General features: G+C 37.2%; 1 protein-coding gene across 1 annotated transcript in view; it reads right to left on the bottom strand.

Moving 5' to 3' along the window:
* Nucleotides 1-25,942, bottom strand: part of POU6F2 (POU class 6 homeobox 2) — a 302,709-nt gene that overhangs the window by 164,925 nt on the left and 111,842 nt on the right. The window contains exons 3-4 of the mRNA XM_008921312.2: nucleotides 12,877-12,968; nucleotides 11,739-11,967 (exon numbers count right to left, since the gene is read on the bottom strand). Coding sequence (XP_008919560.2) covers nucleotides 11,739-11,967; nucleotides 12,877-12,968 — 321 coding nt within the window. The remainder of the gene's footprint in view (nucleotides 1-11,738; nucleotides 11,968-12,876; nucleotides 12,969-25,942) is intronic.

Here is a 25,942-nt window from a genome sequence, read left to right as displayed (position 1 = left end):
GACTGTATTTACTCTGGTTTCTTGAACCGAATATATGGGTCTCAAAGCTGTCCAAAGGGCCAGTGTTAGTTTGGTCCTTTTTGTCTCCACTTGAGTCTGGAATGCAGTTTGAGTGCACTTGTAGTGGAATTTCTACTTTAGTTTCCTCCAGAAGAAATCTGGTCTGTATAGGTCAAACTAACATGAGGTAAATGGTGAAAACAGAGGGATTAATTTCAAGTCTGCTCTACCTCTCTGAAACAAAATATTTTATGAACAATGGCTTAATTCCTGCCTTCCTACATCACTTCCATGAAAACTTTTCCCATATTAATATCAGTAAGTTTAGGCTTCTCAGCCCTGGTTTTTAATATCCACTATTTCATTTGAATGAAATATGAAATATGAAATTATCAGATCAGGAGACAAAGAAAAGGCAAGTGGAATGGGACTGTATAAATTGTTCTGTATTGGAAATCTCATCCCATTCTGTTTTTATTTTTTCTTCAAGTAAGATAATTATATTTGTATAGGCATAGGTATAGATATAGATTAGATGTTACATTACAAAGCCAAAAGGGTTCCTGATCTTGTTAACATGACGGTTGTCATAGTTTGTTTTGTTTTGCATGAGCAAGAGCTCATTACTAAGAACTGTTGTCATTCACGTTGAATTGTGTCTTCTTAATGTAGCATTTCTGAAATGAATGGCAGGACATATACATTTCAGTTCAAACTGTACCTCAGAGTCTGGCTTCCACTGAAATCAATGGGGCTTCAGAACAAAGGAAGCTTTATAGCTTGCATTTTTCCGAGCATGCCCTAGCCTCTTGTTCATTGTGCTTTTAAGAAAGGCCAAAAGTGATTTTCATACCATGCTGCTTTCAGGCATTATTTCAGCTGGTCTATTTGGCTACCTTCTCTACTAGGTTACTTACATACTTGCAGTCTCCTAGGCTCAAAAGATGATATAGTTCTTTATATTCCTTGCAGTGCAGTAGGATGCTATGATGCAAATATACAAGCAAATATACAACCCTGTCTCAGTTATCCAGAACATGTATAGTTGTATAGTTTGCAGTACAGAAGAGGTGAACTAAAACTGAGTTTGACTGCTCAGGAGGGTAATAGCAGCACTGCTTTTGCATCAATCCCCTGCCAGGCAATCTATAGACTGGTTGCTCTGGAGGGAATCACTTACCCTCCAAACTAAGATACCAGATATGCAATAGCCTACAAAAAGGTTTTAAAAGTAGAGAGAAAACTGGGGGAAAGATTAAGATAATTTACCCTTGTATATTGTATTCATCATAAATCCCGTTGTCAGCATCTATTCAGTCATGTACCTGGCAAACTTCTGTTTCTATCCCCTCCATAAAGGCCTCCATCATACAGAGAGTTGCGTACCTTTCGTGGTTTTATAATAAACTGGAAGTGAGTAACAGTGCGATATCAAAGGAAATAAAACTCCAGTTGCTATTGCTGCTGGGGTTGCCTTCTGAATGTGGCTTATACAATATTTCATCTGTGCTGACACCTTTCACTCTCAATTATTTGGCTGCTGTCAAAACAAATCAATCATATTATAGTACTGTGTCTTCATGTTACCATTCCACTGCAAGTTAGCTGCATTAGCTTTGAAATATATGGAAGTATAAAATTTATCTCTATTATTTATTTAATACAACTTTCTCCCTTGTGAGTTATCTCACAAACACAGCTAACTCAAATTATCTGATGTCAAACATTCAATATATATAAATATCACTAAGAAATTTTAAAATAATGGCACTCATGGGAACAAAAATGCATAAAGACACACTTGATAAATCTTACACTTAGAATCAATAATATTCTTTTAAGAAATGGGGCAAATAGTATATGTTTTTAATTTTGGTTACAACTGGCCTAGCTGCTCATATTAGATAAATGGACATAACTTTGAATGACCACTTCTGCTAAAGCAGAGTAAAACAAATATTTAAAGAACCGGGTTTTTCACTAGTAAAATGAAAGGCTAGCAGGGGGAATCTGGGACTGGATATTTTTTAAAGATGCTACAGTGCTGGGAGGGAAACACAGTCTTCTTTTGCAATTCCTAAGTACTGGTTTAGGAAAAGGAAAGCTAAAATCTTGAACAGAGAATCTGAAAGTGATTGCTCTGATCAGATGTTAGACTTAGCAGTTTTCAGAAAACAGAAACAAAATTTGTTCTTGAGAGGTTTTATTCTTTTAAAAATAAGCAAAATAAAAGAAAAAATTTTCAGGCTGCCAATAACTGAATTTCTTCAAAATGTTCTACTATAATTTCATTACCTTTTAGACAGGATTCTTGTCCTGTTACAATTGCATCTTCTAAAATACAGAAGCCAAATATAATAGGAAAATCACAACAGTTTTATCACCTCCAGAAGGTGGAGGTTGCTCTGGAGTAACAACTTCTTCAGTTATTACTGATGATGGAATTGGAAATGAGTTACACAGTACAAAATATATTCAGGAATACTTGGATTGTGAATCGCTTAAAAAGATGAAATAAGAAGGTTAGATATAACCAGCTCTGGATGAGGAAAGGCACAAGAAACTGAAATGGGATCTGAGAAACAGAAAGGAAAAGATATTGTAAATCCAAAGCATCGGCACTTAGTTGAATAAAATTAATCACTGAAAGTTAGATGAGTACCTTGTCTTTATGCTGAAGATTTATTTTTAACATTGTATAATTTATCATAGCAAAACACAACTAAGTGAAAGAAGAGTCTGTAAGGTATGTCAGGTCTACAGATGATTAAGTTTAAAAGCAATACTCGTGTTAAAATAAACAAGCAAAAAACCTATAGCAGTCAATTGCCCAAGAGCCTGTATGGTGTTGGATCTTATTAACCTTGGTGGAAACCTCCAGTCTTTTTATGACTTGTAAAAGCTCACAAGGTCCAAAATAAGGAAAATTCAACTTATTATTGCAGCTACTGAAAAAGAGCCTAGACTCTTTTATGTCTATGAACTAAAACAAGACTTAAGAATTTAGAACATTTAGCAAAGATGCCCAAGGAGCTCAAGGCATCTAACAGCAGTGATTTAAGCCACTTCATAGGAAGCATAACTGCTAACTATCCACACATTCGTTTACAGGTGAGAAAAGTTGCAAAAAACATGTTGGAATCGTCTTCCATCACATGGGACACCTGGGTCAAAACACAGAGCAGAAAGGTCTCAGGTCTGTGCTTTCTGCTACATCTGTCAGAGTAATAGGCTTGTAAAGACGAAACATTCAAGGAATGAAAGCAGCTTCAGAGATCAGCAGCAAAATGAAATGGAGGCCTGAAGATCTCCATGAGTACAGTTTTCTACTCTGGGGACATAAGATTGCATAGAGATCTGGGGACAAGAAAACTTGAGGAAGATTCACTTTCATAATTTATGATGTCACCAGATAGGTCCTGTTCCTATTTCTGGAGCAGTCTCAGTGGCAGATGGAATTTTTTCTCAAATAGAAAAAAAAAGGAAAAAAAAATGCCATAAAATGTTTCAAGGTGTATAAACTTAAAGATTTTAATGAGAGTCATAAGATGCCTTCAGAACTTTCTGTGACAGTAAAAAAAAAAAAAAGAGGTCTCCATAAAGAGGAGGTATATAGTTCTGTGGTACAGAACCACATAGACATTAAAAAAATTGGCTTTTAGGTGGTTGACTCATATGTCCCATGCATTCAAAATTCACACTATTAAAAATGCCCATAAACCCAGTTGTTCAATAAAGACTTTGTTCTTTTTATGAGTCTCTAAATATATATGTGCTTGATTAGAATCTCACTGGTGAATCCGGAACACAAGTTTGTATCCAGGGAGTTTTTAAAACATGAATCATAGGGATTTTATTAATTCAAAGACCATGGAAAAACAAAGGAAATTAAACCACAAATACTATAAACGTCTGACTTAAATCCACTAAGGCAAGGAAATCAAGAGTGAAGTCTGCAAATCCATCCTGGTAATCCTTCTACAACTCTATTGCAGTAGAAAGTCTTGGATCAGCATGAGAATCATATGTGAGTACACCATATAGATATACCCATCTATTTGTATGTGATCTAGATGTACCCACCTATTTGCATGTGATCCACATGCATGTAGCATGTGTGCCACAATGTGGAGATGAGGAACAGAGTGACAAACACCAGCTAAATTCTTCACTTGCATTTGAAATTTCTTGGCTTTTGCAAGATTACAGTAAGTTAAGTGCTTCACATTATTAGAATGAGTTTTTTCTACATTAATTTAAATTGTCATAGTCTAAATTCAACAAGAGCTCCTGGAAACAGGTGCAAATATATACTTAAAAAGTGTCATTAAAATGCATCCATTGACAGAAATTTAATTTATAATCCTGCACACAGAATATTCTTGCCAGGAGCACTATCAGTCTGAGTCAGAGTTCAGTAAAGGTGTATGTTCCCCAAAACAACCAGATCTCACATACCAGTCATGCCACAACTCCTAGCTCAGTGGTCATGTCTGCTAGAGGATAGTTAACCAATAGGTTTTTGGTGGAAAGTCTGGGGAGGTTGGAGTAGTCTTACTTCTGTCTTTCCCATCGGCTTCTTGGCATACAAGTCTGGAAACTGAGACTCTGTCAAAACTTGGCCTGCAATGTTTCAGCAGGTGTGAACACTTTGATTTCAGAATTAATTTGTGATCTACATCATATCATTACTCCTTACTGATGCTGTTCCATAACCATCAGTAGAAAAAAAATAGGCATGTCTGAGGTCTATTTTGGGTGGAAGTCGACAACAGCACACACAAACATTAAGACTATTGCATTTTAATGCCTCTGATGGTAGGCTTTTAACTTATGGAGCAGAAAATCCAAACAACAAATAGCTAAACACTCTTCGAGGGATCAATAAACAACTAGTAACTAAATGAAGACCTGAACCTTTCACATTCCCTCTCTGAAGGCAGCAATTTGCAACTGAACAAGATGAGCAATTAACATGGGGCCAACACATTCTTGCAGGAGAAGCATTGTATGATGGGTAAAAAGGAAACAAATAAACAGCCCAGTAAGGTTCTTTCTGTACTACCTTCAGAAGAGCAGGTTTTACCCTTTCTTCCAAAAGCAAATTATGCCTCCCAAAAAGAACACTTCCTCGGAGACCATACAGAGACAATCCATCCCATCTTCTGCATATTACTTCAGTTATCCTAAAACATAGTTTGGGTGGAACACAGCTGTTAGCCTGAGAAATCCACAGATGCTCTGTGAATGCCACAGCGTCCTTACAGATCTCTTCTATTTCTTTGCACGTACTAAGGAGGTTTGTCTTGGGGGTTGGCTAACCCCTTCTTTGTGTAAGTGAGCACTTCACAGTGACTGTATTTTGTGCAGCATTTATACAGAGATAGGAGAGCTATATTTGGTTTGAGGGCTTCACAGAAATTGCTATGAGTGCAGCTCTTTTTCTTGGTTCTTGTCATTCTTGTTCTGGTTATGTTAGTACACAGCAAAAGTACCTGGGAATAAACTATTCCTCTAAGTGAAACATCATTTTGATTATTACTGACATTGGTGCTCATTAAAATACATAACTGAAACACTGCCTTTCTGTAGACTCTGAAAGCTATTTCATGTTACTTGAAGAGGAATACAAATGAATAGGGACTGTATCACTTTAGTTAAAAGGGAAAAATGTTCTAAGAAACTGGAATTTGGACTCTAGATCAGTAAGCAATTGAGGTTTGTAGTTTACTTCTTTTCTGTCTCTTTTTTGTTTTTCATCTCTCTCTGATTTCTGATTTTTAAGGTCTGTGTACATGGAGGAATGCAGACAGAGCATATTTACTTTATCTGTTACACAATTAATTATACAAATCTCTGTTCAGATGAAACAAGATCTAATAAATGTAAACAACAGGGTTTTTTTTTCCTTTTGTTACTATTGTCTTTACCTAACATTCTTTTTGACTGATCTCCACATAAAAAAGCCTTTTTAATTTTTTTAACCATTTTCTATATCTATTGTAACCCATATCAGTGCATTTTAATGGCTATCTCCTATCTCTAAGATGCTTAATACATTTCTCCTTCCATTGTGTTGCTGCTAAAATATGACCTGCCACTGTTTAAATAATGTAATTTAATGATTTCACATTTTCAGCCATGCAAGGCTTCCTTTCAGCACTGAAGCCTTTCACTAATGATTTAGAGAGATAGTTTGTTCTCATTTCTTTCACAACTCAAGACTGAAAAACTCTGACTTGTAAATAAATTATTGACATGCACTTTAGGAACAGTACAATGGGTAGTAGAAATAAAATACACAAAGTTTCTGTGGTATGAGGCTATAATCTCTAACCTGTTGATTTCTTTCAGGGTTCAAGTGTCATTCTGTATCAGTGCACACATTTAGAACACTGTTGGGACATTGCTATGTGCTATAATATATTTGGACCAACCCTTTGCAGAGAGACTCCCAAATTGTTATCCATGGTGTGTGAGTGGCCAGCAGTGAGCTGACAGACAACACTGTCATTTTCTAATTTCAAACATACATACTATACTAAAAAATAGCTCAAATGCACTACTTTTTCAGCTAAAACTGCTTTGGCTGTCATGGAAAAGTGAATAAAATGAGAGGACAGCTGTTAACAACTCCCTATCACTGGAATACCTTCCCACTTCTCAGTTATTTCAACAGGAAATCCACAGGGTTAAAAATGACATTAAGAAAACAAGACAGAACAAACTCAGCCCCCTCCCCCTCAAAGGTATCTTTCTGTTCAGCTATACAAAAATATTACATCAAGACATAAAAATCAGATGGGCTTAGGGAGAGAATGTCTTTTCATGAATATCAGCTCCCAGGCATTACTGAATACTCTGAGATGAAGCAACTACTTGTCCCTTGGAGAGACTCTTGAGAAGGATAACTAAAATTAAAAAATAGAACACACTCCTCCCAAAACCCAGAGAAATCTGACATGGCAAAAGACATGCAGAACCTGAAACTGTTCAGCCCATAGAAAAGTTTCCTGAAGACAGTAAGATGAATATTGATGACTTCAAGTTTGGATGTTTAAGAGAAAAGCCGGCAGACTATTTTCTGCATTAAGTCAACAAAGACAGGCCAAGAAGCAGTGGACTAAGAGCAAAAGACAGAAAACCTGCTGTCTTGTGGGGTACTTGCCTCACTTTTTCCCTTCTCACAACCTCACCATTTTTATTGTGACATCTCCAAAATCTTAGGTAAGCATGGGTGTGCTCCAGCTGTAATTCTAAGAAATAGTGAGGGGAAAACAAGTGTGTAAATTTCTCAGGACAACAACTTTCATGGATGGTTTTTAAACTTTTATCTTCAGTGCTTTTAGTGGATTACAATAAAAAGTTACGGTCGCTGATTTTACGGTTTTCTTCAAAGAACTGTTGGTGGAAAGCCAAAATTCCATAGGTAAATCTGTGTTACGTGCAGGGATTTCTGTTTTCACTAAGGTAGATAGTTCTATTCTGCCACCAACCCTCTTTCATTGCAGTAAATTTTATTCCTTGCATATTCATTGTGCATATGAAATTTGCTTACCTGAAGCCAGGGAAAACATATTTTTCTAAGTTTCACAGCAAGAATTTACACATTCACCTTCCTTTCTTTGTTTACACACATTTGATGTATTTGCTCAGGGACCAGATACAGTATAGCAGTGCGTATGGCAAATGACGTAGTGTAATGCACAGAAAATAATCAAGTATGCATGAAGAAAAGGAATTTTGAAAGAGGTTTGGTTTGGTCCAAACCTCTTTTCACTTACAGCAGCAAAATTCCTATCAACTTAGTGGTGGCTCAGGACCATATAGCAACTGAACAATTTAAGACAAATACCTTTGAGAAAAAAATCTTATTTATAGGTAACTGACAAGTGAAGAATAGGCAATTTCACTAAGTTATACTGTGTGAGTAATTTCCATGTCGTTAATCGCTCAATTTTACCAATGTCTTAACTTTTAAAAGACACTTTTTTTTGCTCATTTTAAATACTTAACATATGTCCTCTATGATTCCTATCACTGAGTGTTATTTTCTCTTTCCACAAGTGAGGATGTTTATTATTTTATCCAGTAACCCTGAGGTCTTATTACCCTGAACCAGACCTGAAAGTTCACGAGAAGAAAATCAGTGAAACATGTATGTGGATCACGGAAAATGTAATGGAGTTACTCCCATGATCAACATTCAGTGTGAATTCAAGTACTGTGTTAGACCAGACCTTTTATGAATTCATACATTATTCAAAAAATTTTCGGGGTGTCTTTTGAGTTACCTAACAGGGGTAGTTTGTGATGAAGAGCTTAGAAGTTTACTTATGAGAAAAGAAAGATAAGAGAAGACCCAGCTCACAGAAGCTGTGAACACCCAGCTCACAGGAGCTGTGGACATCTGTACTTGACTTCACTGAAAATTCAGGGACAGTAGATGAGACAACAACAGGAGTAATAAGACAGGCTCAAAAAAATCATGAAAACATGTCCCCCAGTCATCAAAGATGACCGTGCCACAGTGAGGTTTAAGAGATGGAAGCTGATAATTATGGTCTGATTTTGCCCAAAGGAATTACCAAAACTGTGTTGAAGCATGGGCTTTTATGAGTATTCCTAAAAAAGTGCTGACTACAAAAGAGAACACATATTCTATGATTATCTTTCAACCAACCACAAAAAACAGGCACCAGAAGTCAATCAGGTTCAATGGAACTGATGATACCACACAACACTCTCACCTGATTCCTACCCTCATTCACACAGACATCAGGTAGTGGGCTATAGAGGAAGCAACAGGAGTTTACAACTGTGATTCAGGGTGGTTAAGAGCTATTGACCAAGTTATTTTGTTGTCTTGTGTATCAGTTTCAGTTCCAAATACTGAGGGCAGGCAGTAGCACTTGCTTAGAAGATAGGGAAGGAAGAGTACAGAACACAACAAACAGCAACACAACTAAATAAATTCATGAGTTCTGCTCCCTTCAGATATTTTATGGAAGGTATGATTATGTTCATACAACTGTACCTGTTGCTTCAGCAAGTCCCTATTTGATCCCATGCTCCTGTCTACCAGTAAAGATTATAAGGGAACTTTTTCATCTGGTATAAGATCATGGCTTGTAAAATTCATTTGGCAGCAGAGTTGCCCCTTTTAGCCAGCAATTAGACATCCGTGGCTAAAATAAAGAGCAAAGGTTGCCTGACTTAATCCCTACTCTCCAGCTTTGCAACACAGGGTGAATAAATGACATAAGAACTGCACAAGCTTATGTTTATTTAGAATACAACATACCCAGCAACTGTAACCTGGAGCACTTCAGAGTGGAAGGATACATTTTTATAATGCCTGTTTCTTCATTAAGATTTCATCATCCACCTACACTAAAAAGCTACTTCCCCTTCACTTTGTTCTATCTGCTTTTACTCACTCCTGTTCCTGCATTATTTTTTTAATCTGCAGTTCCCTACTTTACATGTACTCTCAAATTTTAAACAAGCAAAATTTGTGCATTAGTGTGTCCTTTTCATCTATGATTTATGAATGACAGGTTCTTTGGTGCAGCTTAATGGTATGAGAAAGACATTATTTTAAACATTAAAGTGAAAACCATTTACAACTATGATAAGAGAGGTCTGTTGACATTAAACTTTAAAACATGCACAAGGTAAAGGCAAGTAGTTGCTCCAACAGGTGAGAATAGTATGCATGTGCTTTGTAAGGGAGTTTGTTTAACACATGAGCTGTCTCTTCGCTTTCTCTGTTTCACAACCGGTAGGCTCTGATGCTTCAAACAACACAGCTGGTAATCAGCAGCCACCAGAGTTTGATAACTAAAAAGTATTTAGGGCACAGTGCAGAGGATTCATTTTAAAAAATTACCATTTTATTTGAGAAAAACTTTTCCTACCATTTACATCAGAAAGAAATAACAATACATAAATAAATCTAAAGAGCTAAAGCTTTATTTTGACACTTCCTGCTCACACCTTTATCACTTTTGCACTGGACAATCACTGCTTTTACTATCTTCTTTCATTAAGTACAATTCTATTGTAAGATATTGGCTAACTTACTATGTTTTGTTCAGTTCTGTACAGCAGCAACTGCATTCTGAGAAGCACCAACATGTTAGGAATAGTAAATAAATACTATCTGTATTTTATATCGTATGTATTTGGATTGAGTACTGTTACTAACAGCATCAGATGCATTGATTTAACAGGAGAGAATACTAGAGAAGAAAAGAGATCTTCTAGAAGAGCTTTCAGTCTGATTTTAGACCACAAAGAAAATGCAGCAGATTTTTTAGGGTAGAACAGTTGCAAATATGGTACAGCTCAGATAATGGGGAGGATGCATACAGACATTTACTTTTTGCTTGTTTCTTGGCAGAACCTTATTGATAAAGCAGACCTCCCACAGCAAGAATGAAAACATGTATCTGGGACAAGGACGACAGCTGAGAAAACTCTGATCTTATTATAAAAGGGGCTTTTTTTTTTTGTTTGGGTTTTTTTTAAGTTATTTTCATGCGATACTGTGTTTTTAGTTGCCTACATTTAGCTGCTCTAATCAGCAGTGGTGAAACAAGATATGTGGTGCAGTCAACACACTGGAAGAAAGGGATGCCATCTAGAGGGACCTCGATAGGCTTGAGAGGTAGGCCAATGAAAACCTCATGATGTTCAGCAAACCATATTGCAAGGTCCTACACCTGGGTTGTGGCAACCCCAGGCACACCTACAGGTTGGGCAGAGAAGTGACTGAGAGCAGCCCTGCAGAGAACGACTTGGGGTGACGGGTGATGAAAAACTGAACGTGAGCCAGTGGTGTGTGCTCACAGCCCAGAAAGCCAATGGAATCCTGGACTGCATCAAAAGGAATGTGGCCAGCAGGTTGAGGGAGGTGATTCTCCCCCTTCTCTGCTCTTGTGAGACTCCACCTGGAGTACTGTGTACAGTTCTGGTGGCCCCAACATAAGAATGTTATGGAACTGTTGGAGCAAGTCCAGAGGAGGGCCATGAAGATAAGTGGACTGGAGCTCCTCCCTTATGAAGGCAGACTGAGAAGGTTGGGGCTGTTCAGCCTGGAGAAGAGAAGGTTGCATGGAGACTTCATAGCAACCTTCCAGTGTCTGAAGAGGGCTTACAGGAAAGACAGAGGGACTGTTTTTCAGGAACTGTAGTGATGGGTACAAATTGAAAGACTGAATATTAGGAAGAAATTTTTTACTGTGAGGGTGGTGAGACACTGGAACAGTTGCCCAAGGAGGCCATGGAAGCCCCAACCCTGGCAGTATTCAAGGCCAGGTTGGATAATGCCTTGAGCAACCTGGTCTAGTGAGAGGTGTCCCTGCCTATGGCAGGGGTGTTTGAGACTACAGGATCTTTAAGGTTCATTCCAACCCCTTAGCATTCTGTGATTTTATGATTCTATGATTTCAAATTTTAAAGTAAGCTGTGATTAGAGAACACTGATCACTGATGACAGAAAAAGCCTAATGAATCATTCAAGTGGTTTACATCACTCACCTCCAATATGTTTTTAAAAAATGTAAATATCCCTTAAGTATCTCTCAAGCATTCAAAAACAAGCCAGGTATTAACTTTCAATATGCATGGACAGCAACATTTAATTTGGAAAAGAGATCACTTGTTTTAAAGAAGAGATGATTTAAAACAAACAAGTGAAAGAACCTATTAGAAAAGTGGCCAGCATGACTTACCTTGTAGATTTTGCAATGGCAAAGTCATGATGCCTCCTGCTGCAGCTGCTGCTACCAGTCCTTGGATGTTGGTGAGATTCGCTGTAGGTAGAGTTAGGACAAGTCCTTGTTGACCCCCCAGCTGCCCAGCCATGTTGAAAGGAATAAGGATTGGCTGATTAAGGGCTGGAGTGCCTCCTGGCATCACCCCCGCTACTGCTGAGGCTAATTGTTGGGCTGTCAGTAGCTGCTGTAAGAAACCACAAACACAAAGCTATTGTACTGTGTATAGCTCAGTATTACACGCTTATAACTCTTCTGGCTTGGGATCCTTCATGTTCCATTACAGATATGCACTGCTTCCAACATCTTAAAGCACACATTTTCACTAACACAGAAAGTTTTGACAGTCTGAAACTGTAAGCCCCAATCATGTCGCATGGTAGCAATCCCAGCTGAATTTAGACTGGAAAATTCATTACACATTCGCCAAAGATAATTTATGAATGAAAGAAGGTCTAACTCAAGTCAGCCTACAAGTACCTAAATACCAACATTTCCCAAATCTTCCCAGTTGTATACTGATTGGTAACAACAGAAAACACTATAGTAACAACTATCAGAAACTTTGTGGACCAAGACTGTCCTAGAAAGTGGAAGAATATCGAGTATCTTTTTAGAGTATGGCTGGACTTGGATAAAATTGTGAAGTGCAATGGAAAATATTTAAAAGTCTCATTAAGTGCCTACACTGTGCTCAACAGAAAATAAATACCTGGCAGAAAAGATAATGAAATGTCTTACTAATGCAAGAGCTGTGTGTGACAGGCAGAATTGTCAGAGCCAAAGGTGTTGTATTAAAATTGTACAAGTTTTTACACTTATTTCAAAAGTAATTTACATAAGAAATTCAAATAATTTAACCTCTTAAATATGCAAAACTGCTTAGGTTTTATTTTAGAAAAACATACAAAAAACTGATCGTGCCAAACATGACTTCTAAACCATACACAATATATATGTGCTCCCTTTCTGTAACATTGAATGCAGCCAAAGAGAATCACGTCTTCTACATTACACAGATCAAAGATGATCAATCATGGTTATTTATTTTTTATAAAATTGTATGTTTCAATTAGTTGAAAGAAAAGATACTGACCTGAGGTCCAATAGGGAATGCAGGATGGGACTGACTGGGTTGGTGCTGGTCTGCTGGGCTTGTGTCAGGCAGCACTGTGTTTCCTCTGGCCTCTGAAATCCAAAGAGCAAAGTGACTTTAATATCAAGCCTGGGGACTGCCACGTTACCTCCTACTCTGATGTCACATAACATGAAGCTGAAAATTATATGTTTAAGTACTTTATCAATAACTCAAGCACTCAAATCACTTATCAGCTGCATAAATTATGCTAACATTCATTCAGACCAGTCAACTCATTCAAGGAGTTACAGAAATTTGACAGCAGTGAAACTGAAGATATCATCAACCCAGTTAATGTGGGTTACATTATACATCGATTTACATAGTCTACATGAGCACTCCGCGCATGTGGGAACTGCATTTTTTATGCTTAGGTGAACATCAGCCATTGTAATTTCTGGAAGCAAAAATTATCTGAAAAACAATGAAGTCACATCTACTTTCTATCTTAATAAAGCATTTTCTTTTGCCAGTTACTGAGGCAGCAAAGACTCTACTATGCAGAATAAAAAGGCACTATTATAACTGAAAACTGGTATGCTTCCAAATAACATCTTGTTTTTTAAAATGCATGTGGAGGTTGAGCAAAACTCTGTGAAACCAAGGAATTTTCAGCATTTATTGAGATGATCAATATCCAACAATCAAACTATACACTGGGCATTAATGACTTGCTAAACACAAAACACAGTCCAGCCCTACTGGATTTTGCTGAAGTCTGCAATATTGATTTGAAAGGGAAGAAGAGAAATAAAAACATCTTATCAGTTGTAAGAAAGTACCAAGATGTTTTCAAAACTACATCCCAATCCTCCACTTTCACTGAGGGAAGGGCTTGCACTGATTCGCACAGTTTGTCAGCACTGATGGCATGATCAGGCCCACACTGATCTTTGAAGTTATAAGAATGACAGCAAGTATCAAACGTAGCTGCAAGAGTACTGTGGTCTCTTGTAAATAAAATCCTGGCAATAGCACCAGGTTTGCTGGTTGGTACAATACCTCCTGTTCTGTTATTTTTTTTCTGATGAGTGGTTGAAATTCTTTTCTAAGTAAACCTTAACAAGATGCTCTTTTCCAGTTTGTCCTATGAATAGCAGGAGAATTCAGAACCAGTTTCTTGGCACATCCTTGAGTGGTAAGGAAAAAGGATATGATTCTGTCATACTTATAAATTTTAAAGAGGGTATTATCAGCTCATTTAAAACAAATTCTTTTATATATTCTCCAAGGGGAACAACTTATAAATAATGGAAATGTGAAAAAAAAAATCCACCTTCACCACATTAAGGTACAAATAAAACTGACTGCTACACATTATTCAATTGACTTCTCTCTCTACAGCAAGGCGTCAATCATAACAGAATTTTAGAATTAGATTAAACAATAAATGTGCAGAGCTATTATGCAGAAATCTGAAAATCTGATTAATTTGTAAATATTTTTGTGTGGTCTCAAAAACTCAGAAATGGATATTTTTCTAGAAATACTTACAAATGGTCTATTGAAATATCTGATTTGGAACTAATAAAATCATAAAAACTTGCTGATATTTTATAAAGATCAAATCTGTAAAAATATGTTTGGCATTTTAATGATCACTGTCATTTAATAATGAGAATAAGCTGACCTACAATAATCAGTGAGTATTCTAACAATTGCCTAATAATGTGCAAAAAGAGGTGCAGTCACCAAACTTTATCTGCAATTTACAAATTTGAGTTAAATGAAAAGAGAGATATGTGAGACTCAGTGAAAACTGTTTCTTTCAAATGCATAACAATCCTAGTTGTCATCCCTAAGACCAAAGACAGGGTTTCCCCAGTACAGGTCCCTTCTATACAAAAAACCCACTATGTTACTGAACATAATTTTTCCTTTGGTAATTTCCACATACTGTTATGATCCTTTTTTTTTAATCTTCTCATCACAGCGGTATGTATAAAGTGGTATTAGATCAAAGGCTCAATACCAATGAATATATCACTCCCCATTAAGATCAAATCTTATAAATCAATTTTATTTATGTAATTTTAAGGACTGAGAATTCTGTCTTTGCGTGTTATTTAATTAATATTAAAACAAGCTCCTGATAATCTGTCAAATCATTAAATTATCCTATGAAAGCTTTGGGAAAAAAACAAAACCATAGTCAAATATTGACTAGTATTAGATTTTATTTCAATTTCTATAGCTTGAGCTCTCAGAAAATAAATAATAAGTTCTGAAAAAATATACCTGTGCTTTAGTATTCTTTTTTCCATGGTACAGCTATCCAAAGAACAACTGATTTCTGCTATCTGTACCCTAAGGATTTTCAATATTTGATCTCACAATCTTTGTGTAGTACAAGTTGATTATACATCAAGCCAAAATTAATTACACTCCTTTCCTTTTGCATTGTACTAATTGGAATCACTTAGGATTACATTCCTTTCACACAGTTACTCACCACAGACGATCCTTTTTTTTTATTTCAGTGCTCAAATCTCTGCCTGCTTCTTCTAATTTACTTTCCCTTAGATGCAGGCAACTGAGGAAAACAGCACACACTTTCACATGCACTCATGGGGTCTTAGGTGGCATCCTAAATGAAATTATCCATGCCATATTCTCAGACTGAAATTCTCACATCTCTCCTGCACCTTCTAGTCCATCTGCTATAACAGCCAGTTGAATCAAGAAAATGCAAGGGAAAATCTGCCTGCTGGGCTGGCAATAAATACAGTGAAGTGAGGATTTCAGGGTTAAGCTCTGTTGCATCACACACAGCGGCAGCATTTTTCCTTGCTGTATTCAGTGAGACACACAGGTCAATGCTCCCAGGAAGGTAAAGCAGAGCACAAAACACCGATAGAAGGCTACTTTTCCTTTTCTGCCTTATAATGTTGACTGGGTGGATTCCCTTGTTTTCAGAGGAGTCAGGACAGCCCTGTCTATATCTGATTTCTCTACAACTTCTGATTTCCAGATTTATTGCTATGAATTTGGAAAAATACCTTCATTAGGACCAACTGCCCTAAACTGGTAGCAAGCCATCCCCTACATGGTTTCTGCCCTCTATTTTACTGCCTTTATTTGGGAGCTGATCAGTTACAGATGCTGGAATGACCTCTGCAGGTAAATTATTCCCCTGTCTGAATTCCAATCCTCACTAATAAAAATGGACTGTCAAAATCTAGCCTGGATTTCCACTTGTCCAGATCCAGGCCATTACCTTCTGTTAGGCTATTCTTCAACTCTGTCCAGCTTTCTATCACTGAAGGAAGGAACTAGGACTCATAACAGTCCCTATGGAGTTGAGGAGCTACCAGCAGCACCTTCTCTATTCTCAACTATGCCTTCCAGAGATTGCACTCTTATTATACCTCCAACTGGTGGTGCACAAGGGGAAAGGAGAAGGCAGTAAAAGGCACTTACTCTGGAAAGAGAGCCAATTCTCCTTAACACCATTTGTCCAGGGAAGTAGCTAAGACTTCTCTTATAACTGGGTGCTGATATCACAGCCTAGGTCAATTGCTCAATAGTACCATCGGAACAGACAGTTGTGCTACTGCCATAGTACCACCATGACTGTAGGCAAGGCTTTAATATTTAATAAGCAGTATTCATCATATGTGATTCATCATAAATTAATTATGAATTATATAATGCATACGTTCACCTCTCATCCCACCAAGGGGCTGGAAGGGCATGACATAATAAAAAATTGAAGTGCACTGTAAACACTGTAAAATAACCTTCTTAAAATAAAATATTATTTAAAATAAAGCTAAGTAAAACCAAGGCAACATTTTGTCCTCTCATCAAAAAGAGAAAAAAACCCTCCCCAAACCAAGTGAAAAACTATGTTGTACAATATGTGGTTTTAAAAAGAGAAAACAACAAGACAAAGATCAGAAGAAAAAAGAAATTCTGTATCCCAAGGCCCAAGGCCTCTGAGCCTCATACAAAATTACAACTGTAAATGTACTAGTTATTAACAGGCTTTCCACAGTTTGTTTCCTTTTTGTTTCTTACACATTTTCAGCAATACAAACGGTAATTCAGTTCTAAGTGTCTTTATCTTCCAGTACCCCAAGAAGGAGAGAACGCTGTAATTCCCCACTTTAAACTAATGGGGAAGAGGGACTCCGATCTGGATTCTCATATAAGCACCATTTAGGCACCTAGATATCCTCAGCTGTGGTTACACTGTTCAGGAAAACATGTCAAAACACAAAACCGCTCTGTGGCTCCTGGCTGCTCCAGGGCTACCAACAGTTCTGACAAGGTGAGCCTGCATGTGCTCCCCAGCATCCTCTCTTGGATGCAATGCCCTTGTCTCACCCAGTGTCCTATGCTTGCAGGAAACCTGCAGCTGACTGGCAGATGGAACTATACTGAAGAGCATTACAGGATAGACAACTGAGTGCATCAAACTTGTACATCCAACTCTGCCTTGGCCCTTCTGCGGATGTGTTCTTGTGCCTGCTCAAAGGCACACTGGCATCTCTTTTCGAACTCTGAACCAAAGCTCACTCAAAACCAATGACCAAATTGCAGCATAGGACTAGTCTCAGCAGATTATCTGGATATGTTCTTCAAGAATTAATTCAATATGTCTCACATTTGTATCAGACCCATGGAGATGCTAGGCCACCTCTCTTTAGTACTCAATGCTTTGAAAAATAAGCAAGATCAAATTTAATAATACTAGATTTTCAGTAATCAAAAGAACACATAAATCCTTCTGAGATTTAAGCAAATATTTTAAATGAAGCAACATTAATAAAAGAACACAACATTTCAAAGAACAGTTCATATTAAAATCTTTAGATACAGTTCCAAAATGTGACATTAAATTACTTGCATTTATCTCAGTTACCGTAACAATAAGAAATCGAGAGTAGACATTTTTTTACTCACTGAGACAACTCCCAGTAAAGATACAGCTTTGAGAATGAAATAATTAAAAATACTATCTGGGAGAAATATAGTTCTTACATTTAAAAAACTAATAAACTCACTGTCTGAGCATATAATATAGTTGCAAATTTAGAGCAAAAGCAATATTATCAGGAGAAAAAATGTAACTTTCAAAGAAATTAAACAAACTATTATCAGGTATGGTGTGTGGAAGTCCATCATCTCTGATTAAAGTAACTCATCTCTTCATTAAATGAACCCTTAACTGTCGACAATTATACCAAGAAAAATCTTGTTGAACAAAATTTAGTAGCTGAAAGAAAAAGATGCAACTGATAAAAATAACATACCTCCCAAACAATCTTCATTCTGCCAAAACCCACCATATTATGGCTCTTAATTTCACTATTTTCATTTTCCTGTTTCCTCAGAGTTTGGACTAGCAGGGAGGAAGCCTTCACAAATCACCTCATCATAAAACCTTAGTAATCAGATTGCTACCCAAAATTTCACAAACACAGTACTTGCAAGAGAGAAAATTGAGATTTTATGCTGAATCCAGTTTACAATGGTATTATCCTGCAGTTATCAGAGGAGATATTCCTGTTACTTCAGCAAAGAAAATCAATCTCATAAATTACATTAGAATAATGATTCATCCACTGAAAGGTATGAATTTAAGCTTAGACGTTTCATATTTAACTTAAGTAACTAGATAGTTGTCTCCTTCCAGTCCATGCCTAAGATGTGGTACAAAATTCACTCATTTGGATTGTATAAAACTGGTCTAAGTACCAGGTTATTCCATAGATGATTAAGCAATTCACCTTTTCCTACTGACCTGTACTTTAGATTCTAAGCTTTTATTTTTAGGCACCCTCACAAAGAAACACAAGGAAGTAGAGATGTGCATGTTAGTAGGATTACTACCAACACCTCTTAATTCTGAAACTTAACAGAACTGCAATGGTTGATGTTATTATTTTACTGTTCAATCCTTTTAGCACAACATACAAATACTGTGCAAGTCTTCCACAATGTCAGATTGTGTCAACTTACAGAACTCTCATTCTGAATTTTCCCCTACCAACGTATAAAAACCTTCTCGTTTACTTTTGAAAATGTTTGTGGCATGATAAAGAAATGGTATAAATTGATTTACCATATTGACATATATGTCAATGTAATATTCTGTACAGAAATGTTAAAAATTCTACATGCAAAACAGAATGAATTAGACAGCAGAATGAATAGAGCAGCTTTGCTTTACTGAGTGTATCATTCATTACTTTAGTAAAACACCACAGTTTTATACTTATCTGAAACTGCCACACAGTTGGAACTGCAAAGCTACTAAATCATCTGGAGAGCTCAAAATCATTCTGCCAGTAGAGCACAAAATGCCATCTCTGTCTGATCCCTGTGGATACTTTCTTCTAAGGGATCTTCCCACACAAGGCATATGAGGTAGCTGAAATCATTGTCCTCATTACTCATATGCACAGAGCTTGATTTGTATTTATGTACCTACATCTTTCTGGATTAGGACTGATAACACTAAAACTCTGTGACTGTTTATAATGAAAATCAGGCTAATTAGGTGATTCATGTTACAGATAACTTCTCCTGGGCAACCACCATTTGAATTTACCACCTAACAAAAAACTACCACACCAAGGCTCAAAAATCACAGATAACTCAAAGCCCCAGTTCTCCCAAAGCCTTAAATTTTCTTCTTTCCCATCTTTATTTTTGGTCCTCTTTAATTGTCTCATCTTTTCCTCTTTCTCTTTTCCCTAAGAGAAATTTTTTTCTTATTTGTGCCTATATGAATATTCTTCCGCTTCAGATATTTCATGTAAGAAAAGAAGTGTTGCTACTGCAGAAAACGTGAAGGAATATAATTGCAAAAGTATGTTCTTTATTCAAAATAGACTCATTCTACTTTTCTTCACCCCCTAAGTACAGTGCATAAAAATCTTTTGTTAATGGTAGATACATTTTTTATGAACTGGACCCTTCATATTGAGAGTTCTAGTTTCTTTTATACTGTATATGTTACCACAAATATAATCACATTAAGGTCACAAAGACCTTATCAGTTTTACCTGAATTCATACAATATTTCATACTCACTGTTTGCTGTTAATGCTGGTGAATGCAATGATGATAAAGGTTACTTAACCAGAAGATGGACAGTTGAATGCATTATTATTTCATGTTGGGCAGCTGATCCCTAGCTAAGAAGGGCAGGAGGCTTCTCTATATTAAACTTTCCTTTCCTTCCATTCCTTGAAGCTTACTAAATGCCAAAGAGTGAGCACGTTAAAGAATATCTATTTTGGAACAACTGTTTCAGTTTGCCATCTTTATAGCTGTCTAAAGTTTCTTTATAATTTTTTACGGCATTTACTTATTCATGTGATTTTTGTTCCTAATAGGGAAGAGGGCAAGCTTTCCACCAAGAGCCCAACTTCTGGACATTCACCCTCCCCATCTGACTCCTGTACTCTTCCCCGAAATAAGGTAGAATATGAAGATACCTTATAATGATATACATTGCTCTTTGCCTGGTGAACCTTGCACAGTCTACTTAATATATATTTGGCTGATGGTACTACAGGTAATGTGTGTGGATGCACACATCCTCTGGTGCACAGGATTTCAGGCTTCTGGGTGGAAGAAAAGGGTAGTATGTCTGAAATGCTTTGCTTTTTACAAGTTATAATGATAGATTAATTTCAAAGGAGGGGCACAGATAGGTGGTCGATGACAGAAATTCAACTCACAACTTCTACAAGGGATTGGAAAGAGCAAGCTGTAAGATAGGAAGCAGGTGAACCTAGTATCCTATTGGTCCTATGAGACCCTGTTTAAAAATTCAAATCACCTATTTTGTTGAGGGGAGAATATCCAGTTAAGGAAGAAAGCATTAAATTAAACCTAATAAAAGCACCTGGCAGCAGAGTCAGCATTCAGCAAAATGCAATCCACAATATATGTAAACTCTTACTGGAGCATCCTTAACAGCAAGTATGGTAAAGCAACAGTGGTTTACTGGTAAAGTGGTTTAGCACTATTGCTACTGAGTTCACTGTCTGGTTTCATCCCTGTGGTGTCTTAAACAATTTTACACTTTCTGCTGTGGTCTTTACACAGCCCTGTGGGGCAGCTCCATCAAGTGTCTCATTACAGGTTGTTCAGCTGTTTGGACTTTATTGAGGCCCTTGAAAGAGCCGTCCCACAGAGTGGTGTCCTGTAGGAGTCCAGTCGAGATCCAAGAGGAAACCTTAACAGTGGCAGCAACTCTGTATGCAGGAGACCACACTCCTAGGTCACACTATATAACAAAACTGGCAAGTCTTCATTATAAACCTATTTAGCTGCATATGTACCTTCAGAAATTCCTAGCTACAAAGATAAAACAGCCTTTCGAAAGCAACCTGTGCCATTTGATATCTGCAGCAGGTTCTCATGATGCGGCTCAGCAGGGTGAGACATTATTTCAAATGAAATTGTTGGCTGGGAATTCCAGAAACTCATGGTATGTATGCCTCCAGATCTTGTAAATCCTGAACTGAATTAACTTCTGTCTCTTCATTATTGCCTGAAATCAATTGTAGTGGCTATTTACAATAAACTTTTGCCAGGAATTCCCAAACAATCTGTTTTTAAAGAGCATTGTCTGCTGACTAGGTCTTGCAAACTATGTCAAGCCTTACCATTACTAAACCAAGTTTAAAACAAAGCAAGGGTTTTTGGTTCACACATCCACCCCTCCATTCCTTCCCTCCTCCATAGATCAAAAGCTAAAAATATAAAAAATAGCTGAAGAACAACTAGCCAACATTATCATTGTGTCTGGATTTGAGCAGCTATTTACCAGTCAATGATAATAAAACACACTGTAACAGCCACTAGGATGGTCTTTTGTACGCTGAAAATACCCCAAAATATCTGCAGAGAAAAAACCAAGTGGTTTACAAACATTTGGATACTGTTCCTGTAATATGTTGATCTTGCCTTTATGAGAGTCAAACTCCCACTGGATTACAAACCTGTTGGATTAGTTCTCTAGGAAAGGTTTAAGAATAACAGCACAGGTTAAAAAAACTTTACATGTAAAAGGCATATATCCCAGGATAGTTGAAGTGTATGAAAGATCTCCTAGTTAATAGCACCTAGACATGCAAGACCTCTTTGTAACAACATGCTGAGAAGGAAGCAAAAAAGCAAAAAGAAGCCACACAACTTAGCTTTGCCAAAATAGCAAGTGGCAGGCAACTTGCTTCAAATAGGGCACTGAGACACATCCTAATAGGATTAAATTACACGGAATACACAAACTGTTTCTAATCCATACCAATGTTTGTTTTCACATATATATATATATATATGTGCCTCTCTCTATATAGATACATATATTTAAACAAATCAGTTTCTACATCACCTTCATTTTCATATTATATTGTTCTGTTTATTTTTTCAGCATAACAGTAATTGAAAAATAACTACTGGTAAAAGATGCTATTAATTTAATTGAATTCATAGTGTGTTATGTCACTAATAGACTCGGGTAACACTATTCTTTTATCCTTTTTACAAAGCATTATTTTATAGTCCTCTCATTTCTAACATTTTACTTCCACTTAAAGTTGAGTGAGGGCTTTGCAGAATTCTATAATGTTATTGTCCTGTCATTATTCTAACTCCATTACACACCAACACAAAACCAGCATCAGCTGTCATATTATTTACTTTGAGGATAATGTCAGATCTCAGACTACGTGTACATGCCTCCTAAATATAATTTGGAGTTGAGCAAAAAGTAATCACTGATTCCTTCTAAAAGCGCTTTTAAAGAAAACATTTTTTAACTATTCTGTAAGAGCTCTGGCATCTGACTTTGACCCATGCAACCCTTTAGAAGGATGCAGCAGTATGTACAAAAAATAAGACAATGTTTAAAGGTACATATAGACAAAGAGATTTGAACTTCTTTGTCCATGCTCCCAGCTGAGCTGAGAGAAGCCAGTCCTGGTGTGGAAGCCACACAGCTATGCTTACATGGTGCTCTACAGACACACACTCTGTGCCCCTCTAACCCAGCTGTGTTGCTAGTCTGTACAGAGAAGCTGTCTTATGTCTGGCCAAAGTGGAGCGTAGAGAACCCTGGATCCACCTTTCCTGCAAGTCAGATCCTTTGGTAACCAAAAGGTGGTTTAGCACACTTGATGTGCTTTATGGAATTGGAATGCTGTTCCCTTCTTAATATCTTCTTTTAGTGCTCCCAACCTTGAGGATATGCTAAAGGCAGCCAGGGCTGGTTTGAAACAGCCAAAATTTCCAATGTCTGTTCTTTATGGCTGCCATAAATGAAAGAAAGATTAGGTGTTCAGCTAGCAAAAGGAAGATTTAGGCTTAGTGCCCAGCAACTCCTCTGAGACCTTCACCACCTTCACCACTTCATCTCACAGACAGTGTTGTTGGGTTGTCAGAGCATAGAGGAGTCCTGGACCAAAGGAGCATGTCAATTAGGGTAGTAGTATCAGCAGGTATTGCCAGCATGCTGCTTCCTTCAGTCACAGAACCACAGGATGCAACAGTTTTTATTTCAGTCACTGTGAAGAACACAGCTTATATGTGCTAGTGTGCGTTGGACATGCATAATGGCATGGGTTTTACTAAATGCTGTTCTAATGACTTTCCTCCAAAGAGCATTTGTGGATACCACAATTCCCTAAATGGTAACAATGGATAAACATCAGCTTGAGAAGTGCAGGTCTATATTATTTATGAAACTGCAATTCCACTGTAAATAATGTGGCTGTTTAAATAATATGTATCTATATAATTGAGTCTTCTGTATACAAATAAATAAGGCTTTATTGCAATGTCAGAAGTTAACAAACCAGTCAATAAAATCAATAACTCACTTTTTCTTGCTTATATATCTAACTTTTCTCCACCTTTCCTATGTTGTCTGTTTGTTCTGGTTACATATTAACACTTCGAAGGATATATTGCTCTTATGATATTGTTCAGTACATAGTGATCGGAAGAAAAGTCTGAAGAAACACCACCTCAGTGATTTAATACTCTCTCTGCGTATTTATTGTGTACTTTAATGTGTACCTGTCTGGTATATATTAGGGAGAAAGAAAATGTCTTGATCTATACGTCAGAGTGCTCTAGATTTTTAATGTGAATGATTATTTTAAGGTCTAAGTAAATTAGGTTCAAATAGATATATTTAGCTAAAAGTTCTCCAGACCTGGATTGTACCATCATATAACAATTGTCAAAACAGCACTGCTAGATTGCAACACTGAGCTGCTTATGCCTCTGCGGTTAAGGTTCTGTCAGCATTTCCATTATGCTTCAAATTTTTCAAATATTTATAACTTGGCTGTAAAACTTGCTTTGGCCTGAAACTTGGTGAACCAGAAGTAAGATTCTACAAATCTTTACTCAAGAAAGTTGGCCATTCTGTTTCAGCTTCCATTATCTGGATCCTGCCAGGTTACAATTCAAGGTCAAAGTTTGAGAGCCTGGTTGCTTTATTTTATTAATGAATAGAGGATCAGGTCCCTTTAAAAATATTCTTTGAAGAAAAAGATGTATGGAAGGACTGGAAAATAAGGCTTGATTTTTTTATGTGATTAGGTCCCTAACTCAATTACTTCTTGTTTTCAGTAGTTTGGAGAAGAATTAAAATTAACAGCAAAGCTGCTGCAATGTAAAAACTAGCCGTGGGGTATATGCAGTAAATTTTGTTCCACTAATTACATTTTCTTGTGGGTTTTCATCTGGGATCTAGCACACCTCCTAAACAGCATAAAATTGGGAGGGCTCCAAATGAGCCATTCTTGTCTATCAGGAGTACAAACATGCTCACTTAAGCTATATTAATATGTATGCTCCATACAGGCTTCTTATTCAAAAATATTTTAAAAGATGTCATGCTGGATAAATATAATGGCTCATCTGAGGCCTAAAAACACTTTGCGCACAGTAGAAACAAATTTGGGCAGCATTTTTCAAATTGAGTTAAGTCCTTAATGCACACCCACAGGCTTAGTTAGACTTATAGACACAATATCTTTTTCTTTCTTTATCCTTAGCTAGCTGAGTACATGACCTGTTATCAACAAAAATTTTCCTGTTCTGATGCTGCTCTCTTGGTTCACTGCTGAAATATATCCTAAATCTTTATTTGGCTTCTGGGTGAAATTTCTGCGGAGCACTGGTTGGAGGACAAATGCAAGCCCTTTCTGCATGTCTCCAGCAGCCTATAGATTACCTGCAGAGAAACACAGGAGGTGCAAGTTGTACAACAGTATCCTCCAAATCCTTTCTTTTTGAAAAATGACCACAGATGGGGTTTGCTCAAAACAGCAGAGGATAGCAACACATTCCTACACTTTGTTAATCTACTCTTGTGAGCAGTCTCACTAAAATAAATTTTAGCATGAAGCACTGGTGATGCTTCTTTGTGCTCCTGGGTAAGGCAATCCTGTGCATAGACACTCCTCAGATCTTGGAGAGGTTGCAAGATTTTGCAAGGTTTCATAAGAATTTTAATGTTTTCTTTTATTTTACACAGTTTTGTTTGGTATTGAAAAACCAGGCTCTGGCAGCTGCACAGATGCAAGTACACAGTTAATACCAAGTGATATCTACTGTGAACAGCATGAAATTCCTTACATGGAAGTTACTTTCTTCCCCCTAAGTTTAATGTCATATAATAACTCTGAGACAAATTGTGGCAGTAAGACACAGGCTTCCTGTTTTATTTTAAAGTAGAAGGTTTTTTTTAAAGCATCTCTGAGTCCTGCAAAGTTTGAAATCCTAAGCACTGGATTATAGGACAGTGCATACATTCTGACCTTTCAGGATGGCATAATGGTTGTGTTGTGTTGTGTCATATGCTGGGGCTGGAGGTTATCACAATAGGCTGCTAGCAGGAATGTTGTGCTTTCTCAGGGGAGCCTGCACTGCAGGTGGGGGTCTCTAAGCACAGTCCTTGCCTGTAACACTTCCATGCTGGGACTCCTCAGTCACAGAGCAGTCCTGGCAGCCCAGCTGCTCTGAAATACCAATGGGCTAAGCCGAA

Source organism: Manacus vitellinus, unplaced genomic scaffold (assembly GCF_001715985.3).
Source record: "Manacus vitellinus isolate BGI_N305 unplaced genomic scaffold, ASM171598v3 scaffold_3_pilon, whole genome shotgun sequence".
NCBI lineage: Eukaryota > Metazoa > Chordata > Aves > Passeriformes > Pipridae > Manacus > Manacus vitellinus.
This window is presented reverse-complemented; position numbering and strand designations above follow the sequence as displayed.